Here is a 24,042-nt window from a genome sequence, read left to right on the forward strand (position 1 = left end):
TCACTGCGTGACCACAAAGACGCACTAGAGTTTACAGTACACATTGACGGAATGGTATTATACGACTATTGATCTCCTAGAGATGGGTTCAATCTCCTTTCATCCTGATGTCTGGAACGACGCTTCGGCCTCCAGCAATATTGACCAGGAAGAGGTACAAGAATTGATTTATGCCATGGTGTCATGTAAATGTCATAACGGTTTCATAATATAAAATAAATGCTATGCAACAGTAACTCTTACTATCTATCTCTGCGTAAAGCCATGTCAGCTCAGGAACTTCTCCAAACTTCGTTTAGTTCCTTCATCCGCTTTCTCCCAGAAAGGACCCAATCCAACAGTATGAGCCTGATGCAAGACCTGAACGATGTAACGTTTGAGTGACACGGCATATGCTGGATCGCTGTCCTCCAAGTGCACTCGACGCTTTCCCTCGGGCGTATCTGATAGTCTCATTAGCTTCCACGCCTTCAAGGGGCCGAACGGGTGACTCACATTGAATTTCCGACCATTGCGTGGAATGTTCATCTTGCCAAGGTCGAAGGCCAGTCCTGACAGGAGAAAGTCAGCCCAACTCTTCGTTGACTGTAGATGATCGAGCTCACTCTATACCATTGGGGTCGTCTTGAGCGACTTGCACTTCGCCGAGGACATCAAGGAATATATTCACTGAGAAACGTCAGCGCTGATCATCAAAACCCACACATGACTTACTAAATTCCCCATCAAATCGATCTAACACATGATGATCGCCCTGGAATGATTAGCTCTGCCACGTCAAATTATCACTCACCGTTGTAAGCAAAGCGCCAGCTCCCATGGCTACAGCTTTTCTCATCCGAGTCTCGCCGACATAATCGAAATTCCTCCAAAGAGCATCAAGCACTTCGTCCAACAGTTTTACTCCATCCCTGTTCTGCATTCTGGCCGATTCCGCCACTAATTGAAGGAAGATACGAGGATCGAGCATCGCAATTCTAGATAGAATTTCCAGATAAGCAGCAAGGATCAAGCCGGATGCTTTATCGTCTTCCAGAGCGGTCGTGATGTGTTGGAAGATACCCGAATGGAGAAGAAGTGGTGCGAGTTGAGCTAGTGGCGCGGTACGGACGAGAAGTGAAATGGTCGAGAGAATGCGACTGACCGCTTCGGCGTTGGGTTTGCTAGTAGCCAGAGCCTTGGCAAAAGTCGATGTGATAGCTTCACCGTATGCTTGAGTGATACCGGTGGCATCGAGCAGGAGGTAAGAATCGAGGAGGGGCAGGAGTTTCGAAAGGAGGTCCATGTTCTCTCCTAGCATAGTCAGGAGACCAGGTAATAATCGTATCAAACCAGTTTCCTTGGTGGGCTGGTAAGGTGAAGCAGCGTTCCACAATGCTGTTTGCCATAATATCAAACCATCATCCTCGAAAAAGTCTTTCGCTGGGGGTTGAAGACTCTCTTCGATAAGAGGGATAACCAGTTCCATGAGATCGCCAGAAGTCGCTCTTGCGGCGGATACAAGCTTGGTGGTGAGAACGACCAGGGATGCTTTGAATAACCATTCTCCTTCTAACCCTCCCGCGCTGTGCCACAAAACTGGCACAGATTGAGCAAGTCGTGGCAAGAAAGGCAGTATCTGATCTCCGACCCTTTCGATCACCACACCAATTGCGTCGTTGACGTATCGCTTTCCGTCGAGAGTGGCGGCCTCGCCAAGCAATTTGGTTCTGAATGTCAGCGTGATCATAACAATATGGACTTACAATTCTTCGACTGTCTGTTGAAGGTATGGGATGAAATAATCGATAGGAAGCTCCCAAAGCTATAATCTGTCAGCGATATCCAGAGCACGCTCTCACTCACATCTACACATTCTCTGATTGCAATGCATGCGCTCAGCTGCACAGCTTTATCGGTGGATTCGCTGCGTTCAGAAAGCAGGTGAAGAAGCATTTGCCAAACGATGGGTAGCTTGGCAGTTTCCTCATCAGCACTGACCCATTCCCCTATAAGCCAAGCCACTCGTCGCTTTGCTATACGATGGCTGGGAAAAAGTTAGCCCTTGTCCTGTCATCACTCAAAACCCACAGTGGTTGACCGCTTCCGATCCAGCCGGCAATTCCAGTCAATAAAGCGTTGAAATCGACACCACCATAAGACGCTATCGATCTGCTCAGTCTTCCCAAAGCGCAATAGACAGCTTCACGTCGCAGAATGGAGGGTAAATCGTGCGCAGGTGCAGCTGCTTGGTGAGCTAAGTAATACGATTTTATCACTCACCTTCAGTCGTGGCAAGCAACTTGATCATTTCCGGTTCAATGACTTTGTGCTCTTTAGGTATATTACGACAGGCGTTGTTCAGAGCAATCAAGACTCTTTCAGCGCAGGGCTGAAAGGTCGTCAGCGAATAGCATACGTGGAGATGTCGGTTGTTTGACCCACCCTGAACTCGAATGACCACGCTTCCTCGTCAAAGCTCTCGCCAACCAACCACTCTTCCGGCTCGTCCTCCAATGCTTCGAGGTCTGTCGATGTGAGCGGCAGGAGCTTGTCCACGAGAAGGTGGAAGGCGGACAAGATAAAATGGGGGGTAAAAACTGTCGTCAGCGTTGTATAGCAGAGAGAAACTTACTATCCGGATGATCATGCGCTAAGATAGGTAAAACGTCCTTGAAGAGGAGAAGACCGAGCAAGAGGAAGCGCTTGGGATAGGGGCAAAAGTCGGAATCTTCTCGAGTTCAGCTGCGTTCGTTCGTGCATAGACTCACCATCATTGGCAACCGCTCCATCTGAACCTGCTACTACACCTCCTACTTCTCCCCACCACCAACCTACACCAGAAGTGACACCCGGTATCTTGCAAAATCCCTTTGGGTCAAGCCCGAGCATAACTCGCCACCATTTACCAATAGCTCGTAAGTGCTTGGTCAATGACTTGGTAAGCTTTTCAGAGCCTGGTTGAGTAACGAGACGAATGCGGTGTGCTTGAATGATCGGAGCGTGGTGGACGGAATGATGAACGAGATTGTTGATCTACGGCGAAATGTAAGATGGACCTCCATGATATCGCACATTCATACAACTCACCCTTTGATGTGCTTCTTGTGTTTGTAGACCTTTTGCGCGAGACCATTGCCATTGACAGAGTCGAGCAAGAATTCTACTTTGTTAGCTCTGCTCAACGATACCTATCACTCACTTAAAGGAGTATCGCCCAGCCTCTGCAAGCGTGACGTCTTCTTGTCCATTCCGCTCATGCTCCGCCCATATGGCCAAAACCCTTCCTACAGGATCTGTGAACACATCTTCAAACTTCTGCATGACCAAAGCCCCATGAGACACCTTGACAGTCCTCCACTCCTTGGCAAGCGCGTTGATGGTCCACAAAGTGTTGAGAAGGATGGTACTAGTAGATGAAGAGGAGGAAGAAGGGTTGTCGAGATGGGCCAAGCACATCATGAGAGGTTCGAGAAGCAGTTGAGGGAGGTTCTGCCATGTTTTAGGATATTCAATTCTAGCAATTGCAACTAACAGTCCGAGTTGAGGTCGAGCGATCTGATGACATGATGTAAGCTAATGGGGATGATATGGGGTGAGACCGAACTCACCGCCATGTCTCCTTCCTCAAGAAAGCTGAAGAGTCTCTCTCGAATTTCAGGCTTTCTGTTCTCTGGTACCAGACTACATTCCCATTAGCAAAGCCGCTGGTATATATGGTACTCACGCTTTGCTCCTCCATTTGGTCTTAAGCTCCCTCGCTGTGATCACCGAAGCCATAAGTCGCTCTTGTTGGGAGAGAGATTTATCTGCAGCAAGAGCCTGAAGAGCGACAAAGAACTCTATAGATTGTGTCAGCACTGGCATCTCTCGTTCCTCGAAGAGATCGTTGCCTCACCTGGCTGTTTGAACAGCTCTGACAAAGTCTGCTGATCTCGCACATACCCTTCGTTGGAAGAGGGGTTGACGAGGGCATGCAAAAGCATGCGAAGGTCTGCAGACATGGTCGAGGGAGTCGTCTGGGGGTGAGTCGGGAGTGACTGTCTGTGAATGTTATGGATAGAGAAGAGAAGAGAACGAGGAAGGATTACAGTGAGTCATATCTTGGATGCTTTTGATTTTCTGGTACGTTGGATGAGGGTCATTTACACCAAAAGGAAAAGGATATCATACATTACGTAATCAACGATCAGATCTCGTTGATATCGATAAAAATCAAAATACGAGTGTACGAGCAACATGAATGAGTTTTTTCATCTCTGGGAACAGGACATCATCATACTTGACAAGACGGCTATCTATCCATACTCTGCGGAGCCCATACTCATCACCTCGTCAAGATGCAGACCGACAACTCGGGACAGCAGCCGGAGAGCTCACGGGCTAGCAGCGCCAACAAGTCCATGTTCCACTCCAAAACATCCATCGAAGCAGGAGATCTCGTTATCATCTACATGGTGAGTCAAGCTGTCATACGACCTAGCTAACCTTCTCAGTCTAGGGATAATATGACTGCGATCACAATAACCCCCGGAGAAGTGATACATAACAAGTATGGTCGCTATGTTCACGACGATTTGATTGGGCAAAAGTTCGGAACAAAAGTGAGTCCGAGTCCGTGTCAATCGTTACTGAACTAACATCTTTCAGCTTCATTCGCCCCCTCCACACGCAGGCTATGTCCATCTCCTTCGACCCACCCCTGAATTATGGACTCTATCACTTCCTCATCGAACGCAGATTCTCTACCTACCCGATATATCTTACATCACCATGCGTCTGGGAGTGCGAGTAGGAGGGAAAGTGATAGAGGCTGGAACGGGGAGTGGAAGTATGACTCACAGTTTATCGAGAACTGTGGGACCGTTAGGAAAAGTTTTCTCTTTTGAGTATCATCAGCCCAGATATGAAAAAGCTTTGTGAGTCAACATTTTCAGCAGAAAGGTTGCTAATGGGAATAGAGAGGAATTTGCGTCCCACGGATTGGACAATGTCCACCTGCAGCATCGGAATGTTTGTAAAGATGGATTTAGTGGTGCTACAGATGTAGAAGGAGGTATGTCCCGAAGCTCTCGTGGCTATGCGCATGTCACTGACATCTTATCTAGTTTTTCTGGACTTGCCTGCACCTTGGGAAGCAATACCTCATGCGATGAAAACCTTACGAGTGAGTATTGGAAATCTAGCCATACGTGACTATCCAACACTGACTTCTATATAGCCCGATATCATTACGAAGATCTGCTGCTTCAGCCCTTGTCTCGAACAAGTCCTGAAGACGGTATCTACTCTTCGATCAGAGGGTTTCTCAGGTTAGTGTCTCCGCATTAATCGGGCATTATTGCTACTGACCTTCAAAGTAGACATCTTCACTCAGGAAGTCCTGATACGTACACACGAGCTCGTCAAGGAGACTGATCCGGATCATCTAAACTCAGTTTCATCAATAATAGATCGTCTGAAAGCTCACGAGAAACGAAAAGTGGAGAGAAGAGCGGTACAGATGAAAACGGCTAGAGAGAAGATTAGAAGGCAGAAAGGGGGCGAGAACGCTACCGCTATCGCGGAAACAACAGAATCATCAGAGGCTGGACAGAAGAGGAAATTGGAAACGGATGGATCCAAGGATGTAGATGCGGAAGAAGAGGAGAAACCTCAAGCCAAGGATTATACCCCATGGACCGAGCCCGAGACGCAGCTGGGTTCTGCTGTTCTCACGAAACCCACTCCCGAGATGAAAGGTCATACCTCTTACCTCACTTTCGCCTCCTTCTATCCCGAAAGTGTACGAAACGCCATCGCCGCTCAAGATTCCAACAAGACCGCTATTGCTACACCTAGACTTGCGGAGATAGTAGCAGAGGGAAGGATCAGAGCAGGAAGTCAGGAAACGGAATATGGGAGTGATGGTTTGGATGAAGTCATGGGGACGTTGACAGAAGAGGAGATGATCGCTCTTGCTGGTCAGTAGACGTACTGTATGCATATATGAACCAAACCATACGGAGATATGGGGACGAAGTAAAAATAGCAGATATAGCAGGAAAGGCAAAAGAAAGTATAGTTTGCCATAATATCTAATCAAACCATCCCCCTGGCAATCAACCCTGGAAGGTTCATCTGTAACCATCGAGCAGAGTGCCTCACTCTGTCGAAATCCTCTCTCCTGGCTCCTACAAGGACCGCGATATCTTTCCAATCCCTTACCCTAGAGTCGGTTCGGAGCTGATCATAGAGCGATTGATCTTGATTCAGCAGTAATGCTACTCATTGGTTTAGCGATAACCTTACCATCCAATGCAAAGTTGCTTACCCGTAATGTTACCTCTGACTTTGGCTAAAAGAGTGTTACTACCTGTTCCCTTCCCCTTTGACAGTCTCGAGCGATCGACGCTATTGCAAGTACAACCGCATTTCGAACAGGAATCTCCATGATTTGACATCGTTCGAAGAGGTGTATCCTCTCTTGAAGATACCTTTGAACCTTCTGCAACCTCCGTTTGTGGGTTCTTGTATAGATGTCCCATAAATTCCGGTTCCTCCTCTTCTTCCATCTCGAATCGTAATCGTTTGCCAAGTGAGGGACTCGGGAGAGATAGATCTTGTTGAGTCGAATGGGAAGGATGACCGAATTTGCGGAGGGGAATGACAGGTCTAGTGTTCTCTGAGGGGGGTTGAGTTGAAGAATGAATGATCTGAAAACGGACGCTGTGATCAGCACAAATGGTATAACACCATTAACTCCTCAAATTCTTACTCATCTGTTGCGGTGATTGTCTCACTGTCATCGCGCTCCCCACAAAGACTATCTCGTCGTCTTCGTCATCTACTTCACCTTCGATCTCCTGCTTATACAACTTTCTCGGTCAGCTCTATCTCAATCAAATTCCGAGTATAATCCACTCACCATCACCGATTCATCATTCGCGGGCGAGACAGATTTAGCCCAAAATAACGGCTCCTTCTCTTCTTCTTCAAGGTCAATGATCTTTTTACCTGAGCGATTAAAATTGTCAACTTAGCATCATCATTGACTGTAAACTGAAAAAGGACCAAAAAGCCCCAAAAAGACTGACCTGAACTCTTAGGTTTGGAAGCATCCGCTTGAAGCTGACGAGAGCTCTCGTACAAAACCAAAGGCAAATTTCGCCATCCGGCAGCATTTCCATGTCCATCTGCAATATCGAGCATGGCTTCAAGTGAAGGACTAGCAGGGCTCGCTGGGGGTAATCTTGAGATTGAAGGTTTCTTCTGCGTAGGTGGAGGTGTTGGAAGATGATTGGTGGTTGTTGGAGTGATTTCTCTCATTTTGATTGAAGGGTGTATGAGCTGAGGTGATCAACGGGAATTGAGATTTATTGAAGAGCAAGTGAAGAGGATCGTATGGGATTTGGTGATGGTGTGAGTGTATTTGATACGGTGGAAAGATCAATGAACGTTTGTGAGAAGTGTTTTTGGTTTGAATGAGGAAGAGGGATGTATGGAGACAGGAAGAACAACTTTGGAAGGATGATGATACAATTTCTTGACGATTTATATTGAACATTGCGGTTGAGTGAATCAGTGCAGCATGTCAGTAACGAGTCATGGGTAAAGTCGGTTACCATGGCAACGCGATCAAACATCGGGTTACCATCATTAGTGACTGGCTTTATGGTTATTGTTCTTCAGTCATCTTCAATCTACTAACAACATGCAATGCATGATCAATATTGAGTTGCTTCTTAGTCAATGATCATAGATGTTCCAAGCGTCAAAGATCCTTCGCCTTTTGGTCCAGTCAGCGTAGCATATTCAATATTTGCATAAAACCAGATCCAAAACCTTATAACCCCCTTATGCTTTGATTCATCTATTCTTACATGCCAAACCTTGCTTGCACCCTGTCCCTATCCGATGACAAGTTTAGACTTAGTATTCAACAAAGAAACCTTGGTCTTTTCGTTCTTTAGTCATTGCTGGGGTGAAAATGACATCAGTATGGTCTCAATGTCAGCGATCTCTGGTACCACTCACCTGCAATAATGGCACTTCCTACACCTGAACCATCTTCAGCGTGGTGGGTCACAATGTTCTTACCCTTCTCTCCGAAGATGTCTACAAGAGCGGTGTGTACTCGGTTGGCGAAGTTGGGGTATTTCTATAAACGAAGATCAATTAGTCGTTGAACGACACAGGCCCATGAGAGTAACTTACGTTGTACAAGGATCCATCAGCACCGACAGCACATCCTTCATCGAGGTATCCCTTCTTGCTGACGATAGCGGCTATACCACACGCAGAAAGTCGGGCAGATCGAGTACCGATCAAGACGGCGAGCTTCTTGAAGAACTGTCGTTCTTCCAGAGTAGTCTCAACACCGAAGAAATGGGTGAAAACACCGATGACGGTAAGGAGTTCATCGGTAACATCACTACAAAAGGCACGTATGAGCACATCACTGCCGAGGACCAGAACTATGGATCAGACGTACCTTTCCATCAAGGACAAGAAAGCGGTATCGAAAGCATAAGCCTTTTCGAGCTTGTAGGTGTTTTGACCCAAGAACAAGTCACCAGCATCGATAAGTTCGCAGATTACCAATCGGAAAATCTCTCCCAAGTATAAACCGGCAATCATCTTCTCGAAAGACTAAGACGCACAGCATAAGCAGTGATATATCGGAGTCAAGATAATTTCACTCACTTGCTCTCCGGGCTTGTTGGAGGATTCATCGATGATGATATCGTACTTGGTTCGGGCTGCGGAACATGGTCAGGGGGAATCTTGGTAATTTGCACGAAAACTCACGGAGATGTTGGTGGTCGAAAGAGTCGAAAGCTCCCCATTCACACTGCTCTGAGTCAGCGATGTATGCTCTATCATGTAACCCATCACTCACGTTGATAGCCATGCCCTGCTCCTTAGGAAGTCCGATCTTGTCGATCTTGGGGATAGATCCGGCATTCTCCATGTAAGCAGCGTTACAACCAGTACCGAAGATCACAGCAATCTTGGTGTGGGGGTCAACATAGTTGGAAGCGATCAAAGTACCGGTGGTGTCGTTGATAAGAGCAGTGAGTTCGGCTGGAACGTTCTGTGCTCATGCGTTAGCAGGATCAGGTATGATAAAGCAACTAGATCAACTCACGAATCGCTTCAAACTGTCCTGGAACATAGCTGCGACATCCCTTCCTTCAATGTTGGGTGCACCGAAACCCTTGGTCCATCGAATCAGGACTGCGCTTCCATCAGCGGCGTATCATCGAATAGACTGACCATTACTCACCTCCGTGATCAATCTTGTCTTGACTATAGAAGGGGTTAGCCTGATAATTCAGGAAACAGCAAAAACGACCTACGAGCATGGGTAAGAGAACTAGGGCAGGGTCAGCTACGTTCGCAGGGCAAGACGAGGTCCGGGAAGCACAGGTGAAGCGAGAAGAGCAATAACCCACAGTGAAACCAAGAGGTAATTTGCCATCTTCCTCAGTTCTACCTAAAGTGTCTCGAATGAAAGAGTCCAAACACTCCGCACAGAAGTCCAAGCTATAGCGAAGGTAGAATTCAGCTACAGAACAGACCGTTCGCCGAGAACCATCTTAAGAGATGACAACACTCACAGCTTCTGACCTTCGTCTTGCTTTTGCTCCTCGGTCAATCTGTATTTGGTCTGGGTGACTTGGAATTTACCTTGACCTTGGAGAGTGACGAGACAAACCCGAAGGTTGGTACCTCCCAAGTCCAAGGCAAGATATTCACCAACTTCTTTTCCGGAAGGCCACTGGATACACGAATCAGTTGGGTCCTTATCCTAAGCTCAAAGCCACTCACGCCGAAGACGAAGGTGGGAACTGGGGGATAGAAATAAGGATATTAGCGTGAGAGTCGGAGGGGGGTAGTAGGACAGAAACGTACTCATAGGCTATGAAACAGAAGAGAAGAATCAGTACACAGAGGTAGAGGTACGAATAAGAGAGCGACGTACCACCACCTGACCATCCTTCTGAAGACCGTTATCCAAAGTCTCTTCGAAGGAATGCACAATCATTCGCATTCGTTGAGGAGTGACTATGGGGAAAAACTCAGCTCGGCGTAGTGAGTATAGCGATACCACAGCCCACTCACGGGTCAAAAGACTTTCGTACTTTCTCAAATGGTCGGCAATGGTTTCTACCAACAATCATAAGCTGCGACTCCTCTGACCACACCCATCCAAGACATTCTACGCACTCTTTTCAGCATGGGGAAGCTCGACATCATCCTGTAAACACAGTCAAGTCAGCTGATTGCTTCCTTATCTTATCAGCAACATGGTGTGGTCTACTCACGTTGGTCCTAGTGTGGTAGACCGCTTGAGCTCCACCTGGGGTCATAACGATGTTACTTCCTCTTCTACTGATTCTACCTGTACTTCCAGCACTGCCTCTTCTTTCGTTCTCAGAGTTGGTCATTGAGAAGCTGGGTTTTGGGCCACCCTGAGATGATTTACGTCCTAATGCTGAACCAATGTTGGTGCCGTTGTCCAAGACGGATCCTCGACGAGGACTGTCCGTGGTGGGTGATCCGGGTGCAGAGGGGGAGTGACCGTTGGAGACTTGCTCAGAGGTGTTGAGACCTGAGAGACGGGATGCGAGGTTGTCGGGAGTTACTGACATTTTGGGTGGCTGAAGATTTGTGAAGCTCTGAAAGGGAGAAGTCATGATGAGCGGATGTTCGATTGATATGGCGACAGATGTGAAGATGGAATGCGATGAAATGAAGACGAGGCAGAGGCGAGAAGGGTGTGAATGTGAACGAGAAGGCGAGAAGAAGGAAGTTTAGATATCTCACTGTGTGGAGTTGAAAGGTTGTTTGTGATTTGTTTGTTTTTGTGCGTCTGTGTGTAATATTCGAGTCAAGCTGGTTGACGACGACAAAGGAGACCAAAGGGACAGTGAGAGAATGAAAGAGAATAATGTAATGATCAAATGTCAGCTGAGGTAGAAGAGCGAGCTAAAGGTGGGTGAGTGGGGGTTTATAGCAAAGTGTTGACAAAGGTCATGGCGGTTGTGCCGGACAGTATAAAAGCTCACCTTGTCGATGTATGGGGTGGGATGGAATGAGCAAGGAAAGCTGATCTACTAGATTCTGATTATGCTGTCTTTGCGATAAAATGATAAAGAATGAAAGTATGAGTGGGTGTCTTTTAGTATTGTACCCTATAAAACTGAACAATGTAATTCCACTCTATCGGATCTCCCATCTACATTCACATGCATATAACGTATACTGCATTCTCCACTCCCTCTACAGTTCCAACCGAATCTCAATCAAAATATACATGGGGGGGAACGCGAGAGAAGAATGCCCAAGCGATCATGACGTGGGGGATGACCAATGACCCTGATATTACAAAAATCGTAATCATCCTGTGGTAAGTTGTAATGATATTTGAATTTGGATTTGGAGCGGGGATGATTGCCGCACTCAGGTACCGCTGTCCCGTGGGGGTAGTGGACAATTACCGCACTTCAGCATGATTGATTGATTGCATCGCATTGCATTGCATTGGCTTATAATCTTAGACCTATAGAATCAGAAACATAATCATATTCCTACTTGACCTGCATACACACTACGTCTGTTTGATGAATTGCACATGATCATTTACTGAACAGCTCCCATCAATCCTGAGAGGCGTGTTTTGATGCTTCTTCACACGAGAATTCGTTTTAGAAACACGGAACGATGCAGTCCGAACCCGCACGAGTTAGCCATTGCCACACTCTATACTCTAACAAGACACGTTTCCCCTTCACTTGATCAGGTTTATTCACTTCTTTACACATCAGTCTAGCTAAACATCACTCACTCACCACATCACAACCTCCTTTGTTCTCCAACACAGCTCAAAGACGATACGATCAAAGAGACAACAGGTCAGTGGGTCATTCCTTCTACTACCCCTAGTCCTTCCATACCTTGTTCTCCTTTGTATTCCCGGTCTCTACCATCCTACTTGACCCGGAATACTTCACGTCATTGGACTCCTGCTCTCTGGTCACCTCTACAACCCATCATCATTGTATCAATGGAAGAACCCCCCATCAGATCATATCCTATACCTATCAAAGCAACACTCAACGCCATCAACACCCATCTCATCATATTTAAAAGGTGGCAAACGCTAACTCTTCTGGTTGACATTCATCCAGTTATCCACAATCACTTGACACACGACTATCAAAGAACTATCATCCAAATCCTCAACGTACGTATAACAAGGATCCACTCGGACTTAGACAGCAAGTGACTTCTTCCACCCTCAAGTAGATGTACGGAGGATACTGGTCACCATACACCATGAACATGTTCCCAGCTTACGGCGCTGTGAGTTACCTTGCTTTCAATCCCTCCATCTATCCTCCATCTCTCGCTAACCCATCTTGCTTTGCCAGATGATGAGTCCATACTATGCCGGTGGACTCGGTGTCCCATACATAATGGGCGGTATCGGCGGTATGGGTGAGTCGATCTGCTCTCCACTCCGTGATTCTGAATGTCAGGTGTGCTTATCACTAAGCTATTTTATAGGCTATGGTCTCGGTGCTGGAATGTACGGTATGGGTATGGGTATGGGCTATCCATACGGAATGATGGCTACAAACCCTTATGCGTATAGTCAACATGTAAGTGAAATCACCATAGCATTGCCTCCGCTGACAAGCCGCAGTATGGGTACGGCTACTGATGACGCTACTTGACGTAGCAATGAAGAAGAGAAGGTAATTTCGAAGAAGACATGGTTGTCATAAGTTACATATAATTGTACAAATTAGGTCAGGTTATTCTTTTGATGATATGTATCAGTCACTTGTAAAATACACTATACAATTGGTTGATCTACAATTAGATATCTCGATACAATCAATGCCGTTACGGTCTTTACATCTTCTCCATCATCCTCTCCCTCTTGGTTCAGTTTGTCCACTCCCAAGGGCATCTCAACCTCAGTCCAAGCCCATACACCCACTTGCCATTCCTTCTCTCCATCATCTCTCATCTTCAAAGCTAACAATCGAGGATCTACACCTAACTTAGGACATTCACCGGGAAGTGGTTGGAATATAATTGGCAGTTGCTGATTCGGGATTGAAGCATTATGCCATTTGAGAGGCTCGCACCAGAATATAGTGGAATTATGAGTGGGTCGCGAAATGGTCTGAACAATCTTGAGGCGGATAGAAGCTGAATTCTGGATGTGCTGAATAGGAGTCAGGGTAGTATTTTGACCTGTCGTTTGGCGAGAGCGGACGACAGAGCTATTCCCTCGTTGAGACGGGTACAGCAGGTGTTGCATCGAAGTATAAAACAGATGAAGAGAGGCGTTGGAAGATGATAGGAGATTAGCCAAATGAACAGAAGGGGGTGGTGGTCTAATGCGTAAATTGATCTATCAGATTTATCCTTCCCTGGAAAGGTTGCGATGAACTTACCCATTCCCACTCCATTTCGCTATTCTCTTCCCCCTCGGCGAGACCCCCACTCCCTCATCTTCATCTTTCAATGCCGTCTTCCTCTTACTGAGCAGATCACCCGTAGTCCTACCTGATAAGAGGGTTTCATGCAATGCGAACCTCGGTTTAGCTTCTGCGTCCAACTCCTTCTCCTTCCCCTTGACAGGGGTGACATCGCCAATCCGTTCAAGGAGGGGACGAAGCGCCTTCGAAGAGGAGGCACCAGTATCGCCAAGCTGGATTTGAGGTGTGAGGGGAGTGGTGAATGCCGTTAACGGTTTAAGAGAGGTGGTGGCTCGAAGGGGAGTTTCGACTGGTTTGGGTTTCGGTATACTATCCAGTAATTTACGTTCAGGTTCATCTTGATCGTTCGATACCTGTGTTTTAGGTCGAGGTGTCTGGGATTGAGATAATTTTGGAGGAAGAGTGAAGGAAGGAGGTTTGGGTGTCGTCCACTCGCTCTTGATTCGAGAGGGGGTTTGAGAGGAGGAAAGTGGTGTGCTCGAGAAAGCGTTGTTGGGTTTCGGTTTCTTGTTTTGGGGTGTGAGGGAGAAGGCGAATGCCGATGCGCTGATTGGAGCTGCGCGTTTTTGGGGGACACTTGGATTCTCCTTTGCCATGTTGTTAGGAGTGATCACATGGTTTAGCGATATATAAGATGATGGTCAGCAAGCGCGAGTAAAGATGAGAGAAATGAAAGATATTGAGTGATGGATAGGTTTAGGTGGCAAACTGGTTGACGAAGCTGACTGAAAAAGTGATGACGTCGACGGATTTACTGTACACCACCCAGCACAGTGAAAGAAAGCTTTGACCCATTCTCTTGATAATGAGGATAACTTTTGAATGTTCTCTATCTATCTACATCCAGTTGAACAATCATCATCTATACTACCCAGCACGTCACACAATATGGCCGACAAGAAGATAGCATCCCTGCAAGCCCAACTCCAATCCTCCTCCATCGCTTTCCAGAAAATAGAAGCGGGTGAGTTTCCCTCCCTCCCTTCTCTCATGCGAATCTACCCTTACCCCAGCTGACGGATCATTTGCGCAGAACTCGCCGGCGTGATAGAAGCAAGACAGCGACTCGACTCCCAACTATCAGAGAACGAGCTGGTCCTCAAGGTACCTCCTCATCCTGTCCTCTTTCAAACCCAAGTATACGCTAATGCTTCTCCTCGTTTTATCTTTGATCTTTCAGGAATTCACCCAACTCAAATCGCATAATACCGTATACAAGCTCGTGGGACCATCACTCGTACCACAAGATCAGAATGAGGCGAAAGTGAATGTGGAAAAGAGACTGGACTTCATCAGATCGGAAATGTCAGTCACCTTCAGGTTATTGAGACGAAAGGTGTGGATACTGATAGTGCGTTTGTAGAAAACGAGTAGAAGCTCAATTGAAGGAGAATGAAGAAAAGGCTGCTAAAAGGAAAGACGAGGTAGGTCCATCATCCATCTTTCTGAAATGCCTAGTATCATAATTGACCTGGGTTATGATTTAGATAATGGGATTACAGCAGCAGTTCCAGGCATTACAAGGACCCAGCGGTCCTCAACAGGGCGTGCAAGCTTAATCGGAGGAATAGGAGACATTGTAACATGCATACCCAATACGCGCAGCTAATTACATGCCCATGAAATCCAAGATACCTTTATCAAACTATTATACAACTCTAAATCAATAAAACCTTCCAAGAAACGGTTAATTGGCTTCACCTCGAACAGGTGTACTGCAGACTTCCTCGTCGGATGAGATAGGTGACTCTACCAACTCGACCTCATCCGATTCGTTTCCCCCTTGCTCTCCGTCCTTATCCTGATGACCCTCGTCCCCCTTGTCTCCCTTCTCGCCCTTCTCGTCTTGCCCTTCCGACCTTCTACTGGTATTCGTATCGATCTTAGTAAGCTTCTCCAATTTATTCGACGTCTGCCTCTCAGTACTAGCCATAGAAGCTCTGCTCATCGATCGAGGACTCATGACGGTATCTCCAGCGATATCACCATACTTCGCTTCGTCAGTCTCGTCCGAAACGGAAGTCGCACTCGTCCCAGGTCTTGCAGAAGTATAAGAGTCCATCGATCCTGACGCAAGGGATACATTGGTGGAACCGGGCGATGGTTGACCTTGGCCTTGACCAGATTGAGATCGTCGATGAAGTTGGAGACGTCGCATTCTACATTATCAGCGAAGTCTCTCCCAAGTTGCACTCACTTCTGTACAGCTCTTATGACCGTACTAGATACCCAATGTTAAGATCAGCTATGAGCAGAACGAACAAGAGTGTGTACAGTTCACTTACAATATACCACGTAAAGTACCGATAGCGTTCTTGAGTTCTTCCTGTGTAGGCTCTTCCACGTGCTTTCCGATATCGAAAAGATTCGTATCGGTTTCGATCATTGGTTCTTGACCTTCTTCGGTCACCCAATTGTGCTCCTGCATCAAGGTCAGCCGAACACCTACTATAGGATGGAATCACTTACTCTGATTTCAGGCATTGCAATTCGTTTTTGGGGATCTTTTTCTAGCATGCGGGTCATCAAGTCCTTCAAATGATCGTCCCAATCATTCGGTATATTTGGTCTGATAAACGACTGTTCGTCAGGAGATCATGCACCGACGAACTGAGGGACCCACTTTTTCTCCCGTACCGCAGTGAACAACTCCATAGGGGTCGGAACGTTGAAAGGAAGTTTCCCGGTCAACATGCAATAGAGCGTCACACCTAGCATGTTAGCTATGTCATGAAGGCAGTGACTCACCAAGTGCCCAGATATCGACCGCTTTTCCATGTAGATCTTGCTGATGAGCTATTGCGAATGTCAGCATTTGTTGTTAAATCGATGTTTGGGCTTCACTTACCCGTAAAACTCTCTGGACTGAGGAAAGCCGGACTACCTCCCGATTTTTTGATCCTATCATCCCCAGCCGCAGTGAACATCTCCGAAACACCAAAATCGCAAAGCTTGACAAGTTCCTTATTGCGAGAGAGAAGCACATTATCGGGTTTAACCTGAGATACCAGGTCAGTCAAGGGGATCTACAGCCAGAACAGCCTAGCCTAAACTCACATCTCGATGTATCACCCCGTTGGCATGTAGGTACTCTAATCCCAAGCACAGCTGCCTAAAGTACTCCCTAGACTGGGGAAGATCGAACGGAGATTTGGCACTCGAGTCGTCCCCTCCGACTTGCACTTCCATGAGTGTACCACCAGGCAAATACTCGAGAACCAGAAATAGTGCATCGGCAGTGGGAACTGAAATCGCTTCGTATAGGTGGATGATCTGTACATCAGCTCCGTCTCAATATAGCTCAAACCTACATTTGGATGACTGTACAACAATGTCAGCTTCGCACAAGAAGGAGAGTAGGTGGAGAAACAACTCACTCCAATTTCTTCATCACTGCTATTTCTCTTCTGATCAATCCCAATGGATCTTCCGCTATGGTCCTCTCACCACCCCAAGGCTGATTACCCTGTTGCTCCTCAACTTGATCTTCGCCCGCTCGCTTGATTGCCGACTGGTTCGATAATCCAGATGGACCCTGGGCGCGCCTGATCCTTCCTCGAGACGTCTGACGATGCTTATCCTGCAGGGCTTGGTAGTGTAATCGGGATTTAGAGAATTCTTTGATAGCCTGTATAGACAGCACCAGAGTTAGCCTACCCAAGCAAAGATGTATATGTAGAAAGTTTGCTCACATATTCCTCTCCTGTTCCTACGTCTACACCTAGCTCTACCTTTGCATACGCTCCTTTACCCAGACTTCTACCAATCTTATACTGATTGATCATCCTCGTCCCGTCCTCCGTACTCGTCTGCGTCCCATCAGTGGTCTCTCTCACACGGTGTGTCGAACTCGTTCGTCTATGATGCAGACCCTTAGGTCTATACCGCGGGGAAGAGGGCGAAGCAGGTCTAGAAGATGATGCAGAGGGATCAGGAGATTCAGGTAACTGCAAGGTATAATCCTTGGAGGGCGATTCGGACATCTGAGTAGATATTTGAGGTTGGGGTGTATGACCTGGACTCAAGGATCCATAAGATGGTCTATGTCTGTTATTCGGTCTGGCAGGAGTAGGTTGAGTATTTGCTGGAGTATTGTCGTCTTCGTCCTCTTCTTCTGGCGAGTCATACTCTACTACTTCATCTGGTTCGTTGGTGGGCGGAGAGGGTTGAGGAGGGAATGAGAATGTGGGAGGGTGGAAATCTTTCGCATCTGTTGGTGAAGGGGGTGAGACTATGGTAGCTGGTGGTTGAAGGAGTGACGGTCGTTCTCGAGGTGAACGCTGGGTTTGCTCCTTCGAGCTCTGTGAGGAGGACATTCTGACAGGATACAATCGCTCTTCTCAATCTATTGGTGTGGTCCACAAGAAGGTATGTCATAATGTGTGACAATGGGAAAAACAGCTACTACTACTGATAACCAGACTCATACTCGAGTACGTTGTGCACCAAAGCTAAAATGGGGTCCAACTCTATACCAATGTCGGCGATCACCGATACAATAAAGCACTTCTATTCTGGTTGTTTGCATATGCACATTTCTATCGTAAATAATCGTAATTATAAAGGTCTTTCCCATCTCATACTAAGCTCTCTCTCCCGCTCAACCCCTATGCCCCGGGCGGGGGTGCACTCGATGTCGTACCGAGGATCCCTATCATACAAATAAATTTCAGATTTATCAGCTCTTGCGCCCTCTCTTCGGTCAACGAAATGTCGAGAAAATGTACTTACCATCGATCAAAGTGTTCCAATACTCATCACTATTCTCAGCTCCAGGTTCGATAGGTAAACCTCCCGGTAGCGGGGTATTACCCATCGCTACATCACCTACACCTCCCATCAGACCAAATTGATTGGGATACCCAAATTCTGCCGGTGGACCGATAAATCCCATATTTGGAGGAGTCTCATCGACGAATTGAGGGTCAAATCCAGGTAGGGAACCAGGCGTGGGAGCTAGACCCGGTCCAGGGCCTAAAGACATGTTGTTCATTCCTCCTGGTGGTGCTGTTGGAGTTGACATGGACGGTATAGGCAGATAACCCATGCCTCCGACGGGATCTATCGCAGGCACAGCGTTATTGATCGATCCTACTGCTAGAGACGTGTTGGCATTGATCCAGTGGTCCAGTCTAATACGTAGCGACACCATTAGCGGCAGCAGCAACAGGAAATATTACAACCTTTGGCTCAAGAGAACTCACAACTTTTGTGAGTGATCATCTTCGTGACTACCCGTCGAAGCAGGACTCTGAGTGATCCCACCATGATGAACAGGAGCGAACTGTACACCGCCCGCAGCGATATTACCCCAATTTCGTGGTGGGATCATAGGTTTACTGAATGAAGTGACATTTGTCCCACCAGGTGTCGGCGCATCTTCCCTGGGCTGTACACCACGAGGATAAGCGTTCAGCTGGGTTGAAGAGTCATTACTCTGCCTTAGTGCGAGTAAGAGCGCCACTGAATCTTTGTCGTGGGTGTTCAGCTCCCCTGGGCCAAACGAATCTTCGAATATCTGAGCCGCACGTCGCGAAAGTGTTTGAATCTACATTCAAGGAGGGTGAGAAGGCGCATTCTCGGGCTAAATACTTGAAGTGTACTCACAATTTGAACCTCTTTTCTCGTAGTGGCATCTTTACTCGCCACTTCTTGCCAAGGATTTTGTTCCAAAAAGGTGGTCAAGATTCGCCTGTTGAAATGGCAAATTGTTAGCCAGCTCGAGAGCAGATGTACGGGAACAGAACCAACCTCATTTGATCTGCATCGGGTCCCCTAGGATCGATGATCGCACTGATACCAGCGATCATGGAGCTATTGAACATCCTAAACTGCCCAGTGATAGAGTGGAATCGGAAATCGGGCACATCTCTCTGGAAATCTTGCCTGATATGGAAATCGAGTTTGGCAGCTTCGAAGCAGGCGGTTCGAGAGGCCTAAGGTCATACGCCCAATCAGCGACTGATGTTGCCAAAAGCGAGTAGAAGTGTAACTTACCGCATATCGATCACTCGACAGCTTTCGTAGAAGCCATGGACGCTAAAAAGGAGGTCAGCCGATGCTCCATCTGCAAATGAGAAAAAAAATGCCGCTCACATGCAGGATGATGGTAGTCACCAATACCTCGGTCAAAAGCATCAAACGATGTACAGGTAACCAAGAATGTACTATCAAGAATGAGTTCAGCTCTATCGCATCTGCTTGTGGACCGGACTCACCTTGATCAAGTGTCTTATCAGGATCATGCATTCGGAAATGAGGCGGTAGCTGATCCACAAATGCATCGAGATCCTGCTGCAATCTCTCCACATCCGAATATTGAGCAGGTTCGTTGAGCTTTTGGAAATGATGCACGACCTTGCCAATTATTCCTGCCAGTCGCTTTCGTAGAATTAAGAAAAGTGCCGGAGTAGGTTCGGTGAAAGGTCGTGGAGGTGGGAGACCCAGAGCTGGGTTGTACTCGGTTAGATCGATGTTGGATGGTGGCCTAGACATAATGTTAACAAAATCACCTGAGGATAGTCGTTATACGACTCACTGTGTATCGGTATAACTGTCTGAGATGCTAGGTGGTCGACCGAGGACGAGACTGAACATAAGGTGTCAATTATGACTTCTCTTCTCCACGTTCGTCAGGTGGAAACAGCACTTACCTGTAAAGCTTGTCCGCATGATACAGGTAACTCCACAATCGTCTTCGATATTCCGTTTGGAAAGGACTGCCACATGACATATACATTCAGCTTGATCAAACCCCCTGATCGCTGCTGCTAACTCACTCAAGACCAAGTTTAGTGCCATCACGATGTAGACCTATCGCCTGTGCAGTCCGCAACGAGGCCCCCAGCTGAGACCAGCACTCGGTCAAACGTCGGTCGTGTATCAGGACCAGATACATCGCGCTCTGTGAGATGAGTCAGCCTTTGTGCTACTAAGCAGAATCTGAGGTATGAAAAGTTTACTCACAAGTAATCGAGTGATAACGAGTTCCAGACTTTCCGACTGGACCGCAGTGGCGATCAGGATACTTCGACGAGCTGTTCGTGATAATCAGCTGTTGTGATCCACTTTCGGTGAGGTTCTGAGAACTGACAGCTCCAATACATCCTCAGACTGGACAACTTCCTCGTCTCCTCATCACCCGCCCACTCGTCAGGTGCCTGTCTCACCGCGAGGGCCAAGACGATGAACACAAGCGGTAAAGCTCGTACATTGGATGGATCAACGGCTGTCGACCTATTATACAGATCTTCATATGATGCCCTGAACGATCGCTCATCAATTGGATATCGAACGAAATTCAACTTGGCAAAGAACCAATCGACGATGCGGTCTGCAAAGTGTTTCGGAGGTAGTTCTTGAACCAGCTCTGCCACCTGTACATCTCCGTGTCAGCACGCAAATCCGATCGTTGTAGGCTCGAGGCACCGACCTTGTGAGGGCTGACTCCACAGTCTGTTATCAGTCTTTGTAGGTTTTCTGCGGGTGTGCCGTGGATGTCCAATTTCATCTTGACTTTATCGTTGATGTTCATCTGTCATATGTATCAGTACGCGACATCCCAAGCACAGAACACCACATCTACCTACAGTCTCGGGCAGTCCACTACCAGTACGGAGAATCCAGTCAGCATCGGTCTTCAGACACGATTTCATCAAGACTCACCCCTCCAACTCTCCCAGCCATCCTTTACCGACCTTAGCCAATCCGTCCTCATCCGAGCTAGCCCCTCTTTCCAATTCCGCCTGCCCCACTTCCGAACCATTGGCAGCTGATCTTGAACCCGATGGTCCAGCCAGACTACCATGAGATAAATAATGATGCGGTGACGACGGAGTGGATGGAGCAGAAGTCAGATGTTTTTGGAAAGTTGACGAAGAGATCCAATCGCGGATGGCATCATACTGCGTGATACCGCCTGTATGCCTTACGACAACTGATAGTACAGCTTCGATGCTTTCCAGCCTATGCAAGGTTTGAGGATCGGGTCCAGAGCCATTGTTGTTATTGGCTTGAGGGTTATAGGGTACCTAAAAGGTTGAAGGGTTATCAATGACACGTGTTCAAGACGTTCCCAGATGATTTAGAAGCTCACACATAGTTCGGGCACTTTTCGAGCTATTCCCAGAGCAGTAGTCAGTATGAATTGGTGTAATCGCTCGACCTCAACTGTGTTGAGAAGGACTTACCGACACCTGTGCAGCAGGACAGTCAGCAGGATGTTATGGGCTCAGACATATTGAAAGGTACTCACAATGATTACAAGGGAATTCGCGATTGCACTATCAGGCAGCCCACGTCGTCAGTAATTTCGACATGATCATCCCATGAGGCCATGATGCTCACTTTCTGCTTTCGCTTTGCACCTACGAAATGAGATCAGCCAAATGTAACGGGTTGTAGTCAAGAACGGCAGAACTCACACTGAGCACAACTCAGACTTATCCTCTTCTTCTTTTGTCCACCGGAAGAATCCTGATGGTGAGAATCCGTACTGAACTTCCTCTCTGGCGGAGGAGGGTATTGACCCGGTACGTCCGGTGGTAACGGTCTTTTCATTGGTGTATTCGTGTTTGACGCTGAAGGGAAGTTTGGGATCTGAGGTGAAGGTGTGGTGAACGAGGTGTAAGATAATGCTGATGGGGTTATAGGTGTTTGAGACGATGTCCTGAAATATGGAGAAGGTCTCTGGTAGTATGGTGAAGTATGACTTATAGTAGCCATGTCCTAGTTGTGTGGGATGATCTTGAGAGGTTTAAAGATGTATGGTGAAGATCAAGAAGCAAGACATGAGATGAGAGTAGAAGGTTAACTCGAGTTGATTGGATAAAGGAATAGTTTCGATGTCGATTCTGTGTTCAGCTGTTGGGATGTTGGATTATTGGAGTTTCGCGGTGTTGACTGTATTTTGTGGGTGGGCATGTAAAAGGGAATAAATGGTATGAGTCAGGGCTACGACATAGGAGGGAGGTGTATGAGCCCCAAGCAAAGCACAAGGTCAAAGGAATCAAAAAGGATAAGGTCTCATCTCGGGACTTGATTCTTTAATTTTCAACGAGATGCGTGTTATCTGATAAAAAAATGGGATTTCAACTCGTACACACAGGGACACAAACACAACGACTCGGACCCTGAATCTCATAAATCCATCACGCCGATAACTCCGGGCTATTCCGACTCTCACCATAGATCATAAAGGTGATGTCACTGGCATGTGGCACTTTGTCTCATTTCGGCCGATGCACCATCACATCAAACCTGAATCAATGCTTTGTTCCGTATGGCTCACCTATGAACCAATACTTATCAGATAAAGACCCCACATACATAGGCTGGACGAGATATTGGTACAACTGTGGAAACTAAACCGAAAACAATCTAAGATCGACGGCAATAAAGCTAAGGATGAGAGAAGGAGCCAAAATATATACGCTTAGTCACAGCTAGTCCCTTCTCAAAGCATCCAACCTTCTCTGTAGATCAGCTTCATCTGCACTCATCGCACCACCACCACCTCCTCCACCGCCACCTGGTCCTTTAGGTGTATCTGCACCGCCGGACGGCATAGATGCTAGACCTTCGGCTACTGCCACCCTAGAGGATTGTAAGGGTTCATTGGCGAGAGGATTGGCTGTTGGAGCCGAGGCGAGCTACATAACATTGTAAGGTCAGCATGGATTCATCCGTCAAATCCGGACTAGATTACGAGACATATGGAAGCAGAAGGATCGACACGTGGTGTAGCAGAGAGAAGACTTACAGATTCATTCATGCTCATACCAATCTCGTCCAAGACCTCCTTCAATATCTTATCACTCTCGACCTCTTCCCCTTCGCCCTCATCTTCGTCTTCCATCGCATCGTCCACAGCATCAGACATCATTTCTTCCTTCATATCCATGGTTGACGATTCTTTCTCGAAGTCATTCATGATCTTTTGTATTTGAGGTAGATTCAGACTTCGGTTCATTTGTCCCATCGCCTATGGGTTCCATAAACGTAATCAGCTGTAATACACGGCTAACCCACTCATTAGGCAGCTGACTCACCCTTGTTGCACCTTTCATGGCCGTTGCCATCTGCTCATTACTCCTCAACGTTTGCATCCTGAGTGATACCGCTTGGAGCTGTACTCTCATTTGGGTGAATTTCTGTATATATCTACGCGTTCGTACGAGATCTTTCGCAAGGATTTTACATGCATTCTATACCGTTATCAGCATAATGCGGGCGACGACAAGTGGGACAGTGAGAGATAGGATGAAAGAATGATATGTCAATGATAACATACCATATTTCCAGCTTTAGCATTACGCTTGATATCAGCCATGGTCTTCTTCTCTTGAGCTTCCAATTTCCCTTTCTCCCTGTCCAGCTCTCTCTGAGCTTTCTGTAATGATCGTTGATGCTGCCTCAATCGTTCAGCGGGGGTCATTGACCGACCAAATAGGGTGTCCTATGTACATCATGTTCAGCTTTCAACCATGAGGAACGAAAAGCAGTGAAACTCACCAGGATATTCATTTTGAGTCAATCCTCTTTAGCTCTACCAGTGTATGAA

General features: G+C 47.0%; 12 protein-coding genes across 12 annotated transcripts; 3 read left to right on the plus strand and 9 right to left on the minus strand.

Moving 5' to 3' along the window:
* Nucleotides 1-267: 267 nt before the first annotated feature.
* Nucleotides 268-3,983, minus strand: I302_101817 (uncharacterized protein; the record flags this gene model as incomplete). Its single annotated transcript, XM_065869363.1, has 17 exons — nt 268-443; nt 496-551; nt 606-669; nt 715-735; nt 790-1,565; nt 1,746-1,804; nt 1,846-2,026; nt 2,071-2,182; nt 2,263-2,371; nt 2,425-2,507; nt 2,751-2,813; nt 2,918-3,015; nt 3,070-3,170; nt 3,271-3,537; nt 3,591-3,663; nt 3,707-3,821; nt 3,878-3,983. 17 exons carry the CDS (start codon nt 3,981-3,983, stop codon nt 268-270), a joined length of 2,460 nt encoding a protein of 819 aa, XP_065725435.1.
* A 336-nt stretch (nt 3,984-4,319) lies between these two features.
* On the plus strand, nt 4,320-5,950 carry I302_101818 (uncharacterized protein; the record flags this gene model as incomplete). Its single annotated transcript, XM_065869364.1, has 7 exons — nt 4,320-4,421; nt 4,476-4,583; nt 4,630-4,898; nt 4,941-5,035; nt 5,088-5,146; nt 5,201-5,291; nt 5,343-5,950. The coding sequence occupies 7 exons, from the start codon at nt 4,320-4,322 to the stop codon at nt 5,948-5,950; spliced, it is 1,332 nt and encodes a 443-aa protein (XP_065725436.1).
* A 110-nt stretch (nt 5,951-6,060) lies between these two features.
* Nucleotides 6,061-7,287, minus strand: I302_101819 (uncharacterized protein; the record flags this gene model as incomplete). The annotated part of the gene is made up of 5 exons (XM_019187200.1): nt 6,061-6,242; nt 6,293-6,674; nt 6,762-6,824; nt 6,887-6,975; nt 7,056-7,287. 5 exons carry the CDS (start codon nt 7,285-7,287, stop codon nt 6,061-6,063), a joined length of 948 nt encoding a protein of 315 aa, XP_019050078.1.
* A 603-nt stretch (nt 7,288-7,890) lies between these two features.
* On the minus strand, nt 7,891-10,616 carry I302_101820 (uncharacterized protein; the record flags this gene model as incomplete). Its single annotated transcript, XM_019187201.1, has 18 exons — nt 7,891-7,937; nt 7,996-8,119; nt 8,176-8,392; nt 8,453-8,610; nt 8,665-8,720; nt 8,770-8,812; nt 8,861-9,055; nt 9,110-9,198; nt 9,248-9,270; nt 9,321-9,337; nt 9,417-9,507; nt 9,582-9,742; nt 9,793-9,812; nt 9,877-9,883; nt 9,947-10,029; nt 10,087-10,131; nt 10,192-10,222; nt 10,290-10,616. 18 exons carry the CDS (start codon nt 10,614-10,616, stop codon nt 7,891-7,893), a joined length of 1,734 nt encoding a protein of 577 aa, XP_019050079.1.
* A 1,693-nt stretch (nt 10,617-12,309) lies between these two features.
* I302_101821 (uncharacterized protein) lies at nt 12,310-12,691 on the plus strand (the record flags this gene model as incomplete). The annotated part of the gene is made up of 4 exons (XM_019187202.1): nt 12,310-12,330; nt 12,399-12,465; nt 12,535-12,629; nt 12,674-12,691. The coding sequence occupies 4 exons, from the start codon at nt 12,310-12,312 to the stop codon at nt 12,689-12,691; spliced, it is 201 nt and encodes a 66-aa protein (XP_019050080.1).
* Nucleotides 12,692-12,826: 135 nt separating this feature from the next.
* I302_101822 (uncharacterized protein) lies at nt 12,827-14,077 on the minus strand (the record flags this gene model as incomplete). Its single annotated transcript, XM_019187203.1, has 2 exons — nt 12,827-13,376; nt 13,437-14,077. 2 exons carry the CDS (start codon nt 14,075-14,077, stop codon nt 12,827-12,829), a joined length of 1,191 nt encoding a protein of 396 aa, XP_019050081.1.
* A 292-nt stretch (nt 14,078-14,369) lies between these two features.
* I302_101823 (uncharacterized protein) lies at nt 14,370-15,040 on the plus strand (the record flags this gene model as incomplete). The annotated part of the gene is made up of 5 exons (XM_019187204.1): nt 14,370-14,445; nt 14,515-14,585; nt 14,662-14,786; nt 14,845-14,905; nt 14,969-15,040. The coding sequence occupies 5 exons, from the start codon at nt 14,370-14,372 to the stop codon at nt 15,038-15,040; spliced, it is 405 nt and encodes a 134-aa protein (XP_019050082.1).
* Nucleotides 15,041-15,168: 128 nt separating this feature from the next.
* On the minus strand, nt 15,169-15,639 carry I302_101824 (uncharacterized protein; the record flags this gene model as incomplete). The annotated part of the gene is made up of 1 exon (XM_065869365.1): nt 15,169-15,639. One exon carries the CDS (start codon nt 15,637-15,639, stop codon nt 15,169-15,171), a length of 471 nt encoding a protein of 156 aa, XP_065725437.1.
* A 35-nt stretch (nt 15,640-15,674) lies between these two features.
* Nucleotides 15,675-16,136, minus strand: I302_101825 (uncharacterized protein; the record flags this gene model as incomplete). Its single annotated transcript, XM_065869366.1, has 4 exons — nt 15,675-15,702; nt 15,767-15,903; nt 15,951-16,050; nt 16,105-16,136. 4 exons carry the CDS (start codon nt 16,134-16,136, stop codon nt 15,675-15,677), a joined length of 297 nt encoding a protein of 98 aa, XP_065725438.1.
* A 73-nt stretch (nt 16,137-16,209) lies between these two features.
* Nucleotides 16,210-17,797, minus strand: I302_101826 (uncharacterized protein; the record flags this gene model as incomplete). Its single annotated transcript, XM_065869367.1, has 6 exons — nt 16,210-16,277; nt 16,330-16,480; nt 16,539-16,610; nt 16,793-16,802; nt 16,859-17,109; nt 17,174-17,797. The coding sequence occupies 6 exons, from the start codon at nt 17,795-17,797 to the stop codon at nt 16,210-16,212; spliced, it is 1,176 nt and encodes a 391-aa protein (XP_065725439.1).
* A 291-nt stretch (nt 17,798-18,088) lies between these two features.
* I302_101827 (uncharacterized protein) lies at nt 18,089-22,205 on the minus strand (the record flags this gene model as incomplete). The annotated part of the gene is made up of 21 exons (XM_065869368.1): nt 18,089-18,132; nt 18,213-18,613; nt 18,686-19,029; nt 19,089-19,173; nt 19,233-19,417; nt 19,479-19,520; nt 19,578-19,648; nt 19,700-19,968; nt 20,020-20,070; nt 20,135-20,200; nt 20,261-20,385; nt 20,448-20,518; nt 20,575-20,857; nt 20,914-21,015; nt 21,071-21,086; nt 21,147-21,511; nt 21,577-21,599; nt 21,671-21,676; nt 21,736-21,763; nt 21,828-21,847; nt 21,905-22,205. The coding sequence occupies 21 exons, from the start codon at nt 22,203-22,205 to the stop codon at nt 18,089-18,091; spliced, it is 2,898 nt and encodes a 965-aa protein (XP_065725440.1).
* Nucleotides 22,206-22,924: 719 nt separating this feature from the next.
* On the minus strand, nt 22,925-24,005 carry I302_101828 (uncharacterized protein; the record flags this gene model as incomplete). The annotated part of the gene is made up of 5 exons (XM_019187207.1): nt 22,925-23,131; nt 23,242-23,463; nt 23,531-23,686; nt 23,773-23,937; nt 23,994-24,005. 5 exons carry the CDS (start codon nt 24,003-24,005, stop codon nt 22,925-22,927), a joined length of 762 nt encoding a protein of 253 aa, XP_019050085.1.
* Between the last annotated feature and the right edge of the window lie 37 nt (nt 24,006-24,042).

This window comes from Kwoniella bestiolae, chromosome 1, assembly GCF_000512585.2.
Source record: "Kwoniella bestiolae CBS 10118 chromosome 1, complete sequence".
Classification (NCBI taxonomy): domain Eukaryota; kingdom Fungi; phylum Basidiomycota; class Tremellomycetes; order Tremellales; family Cryptococcaceae; genus Kwoniella; species Kwoniella bestiolae.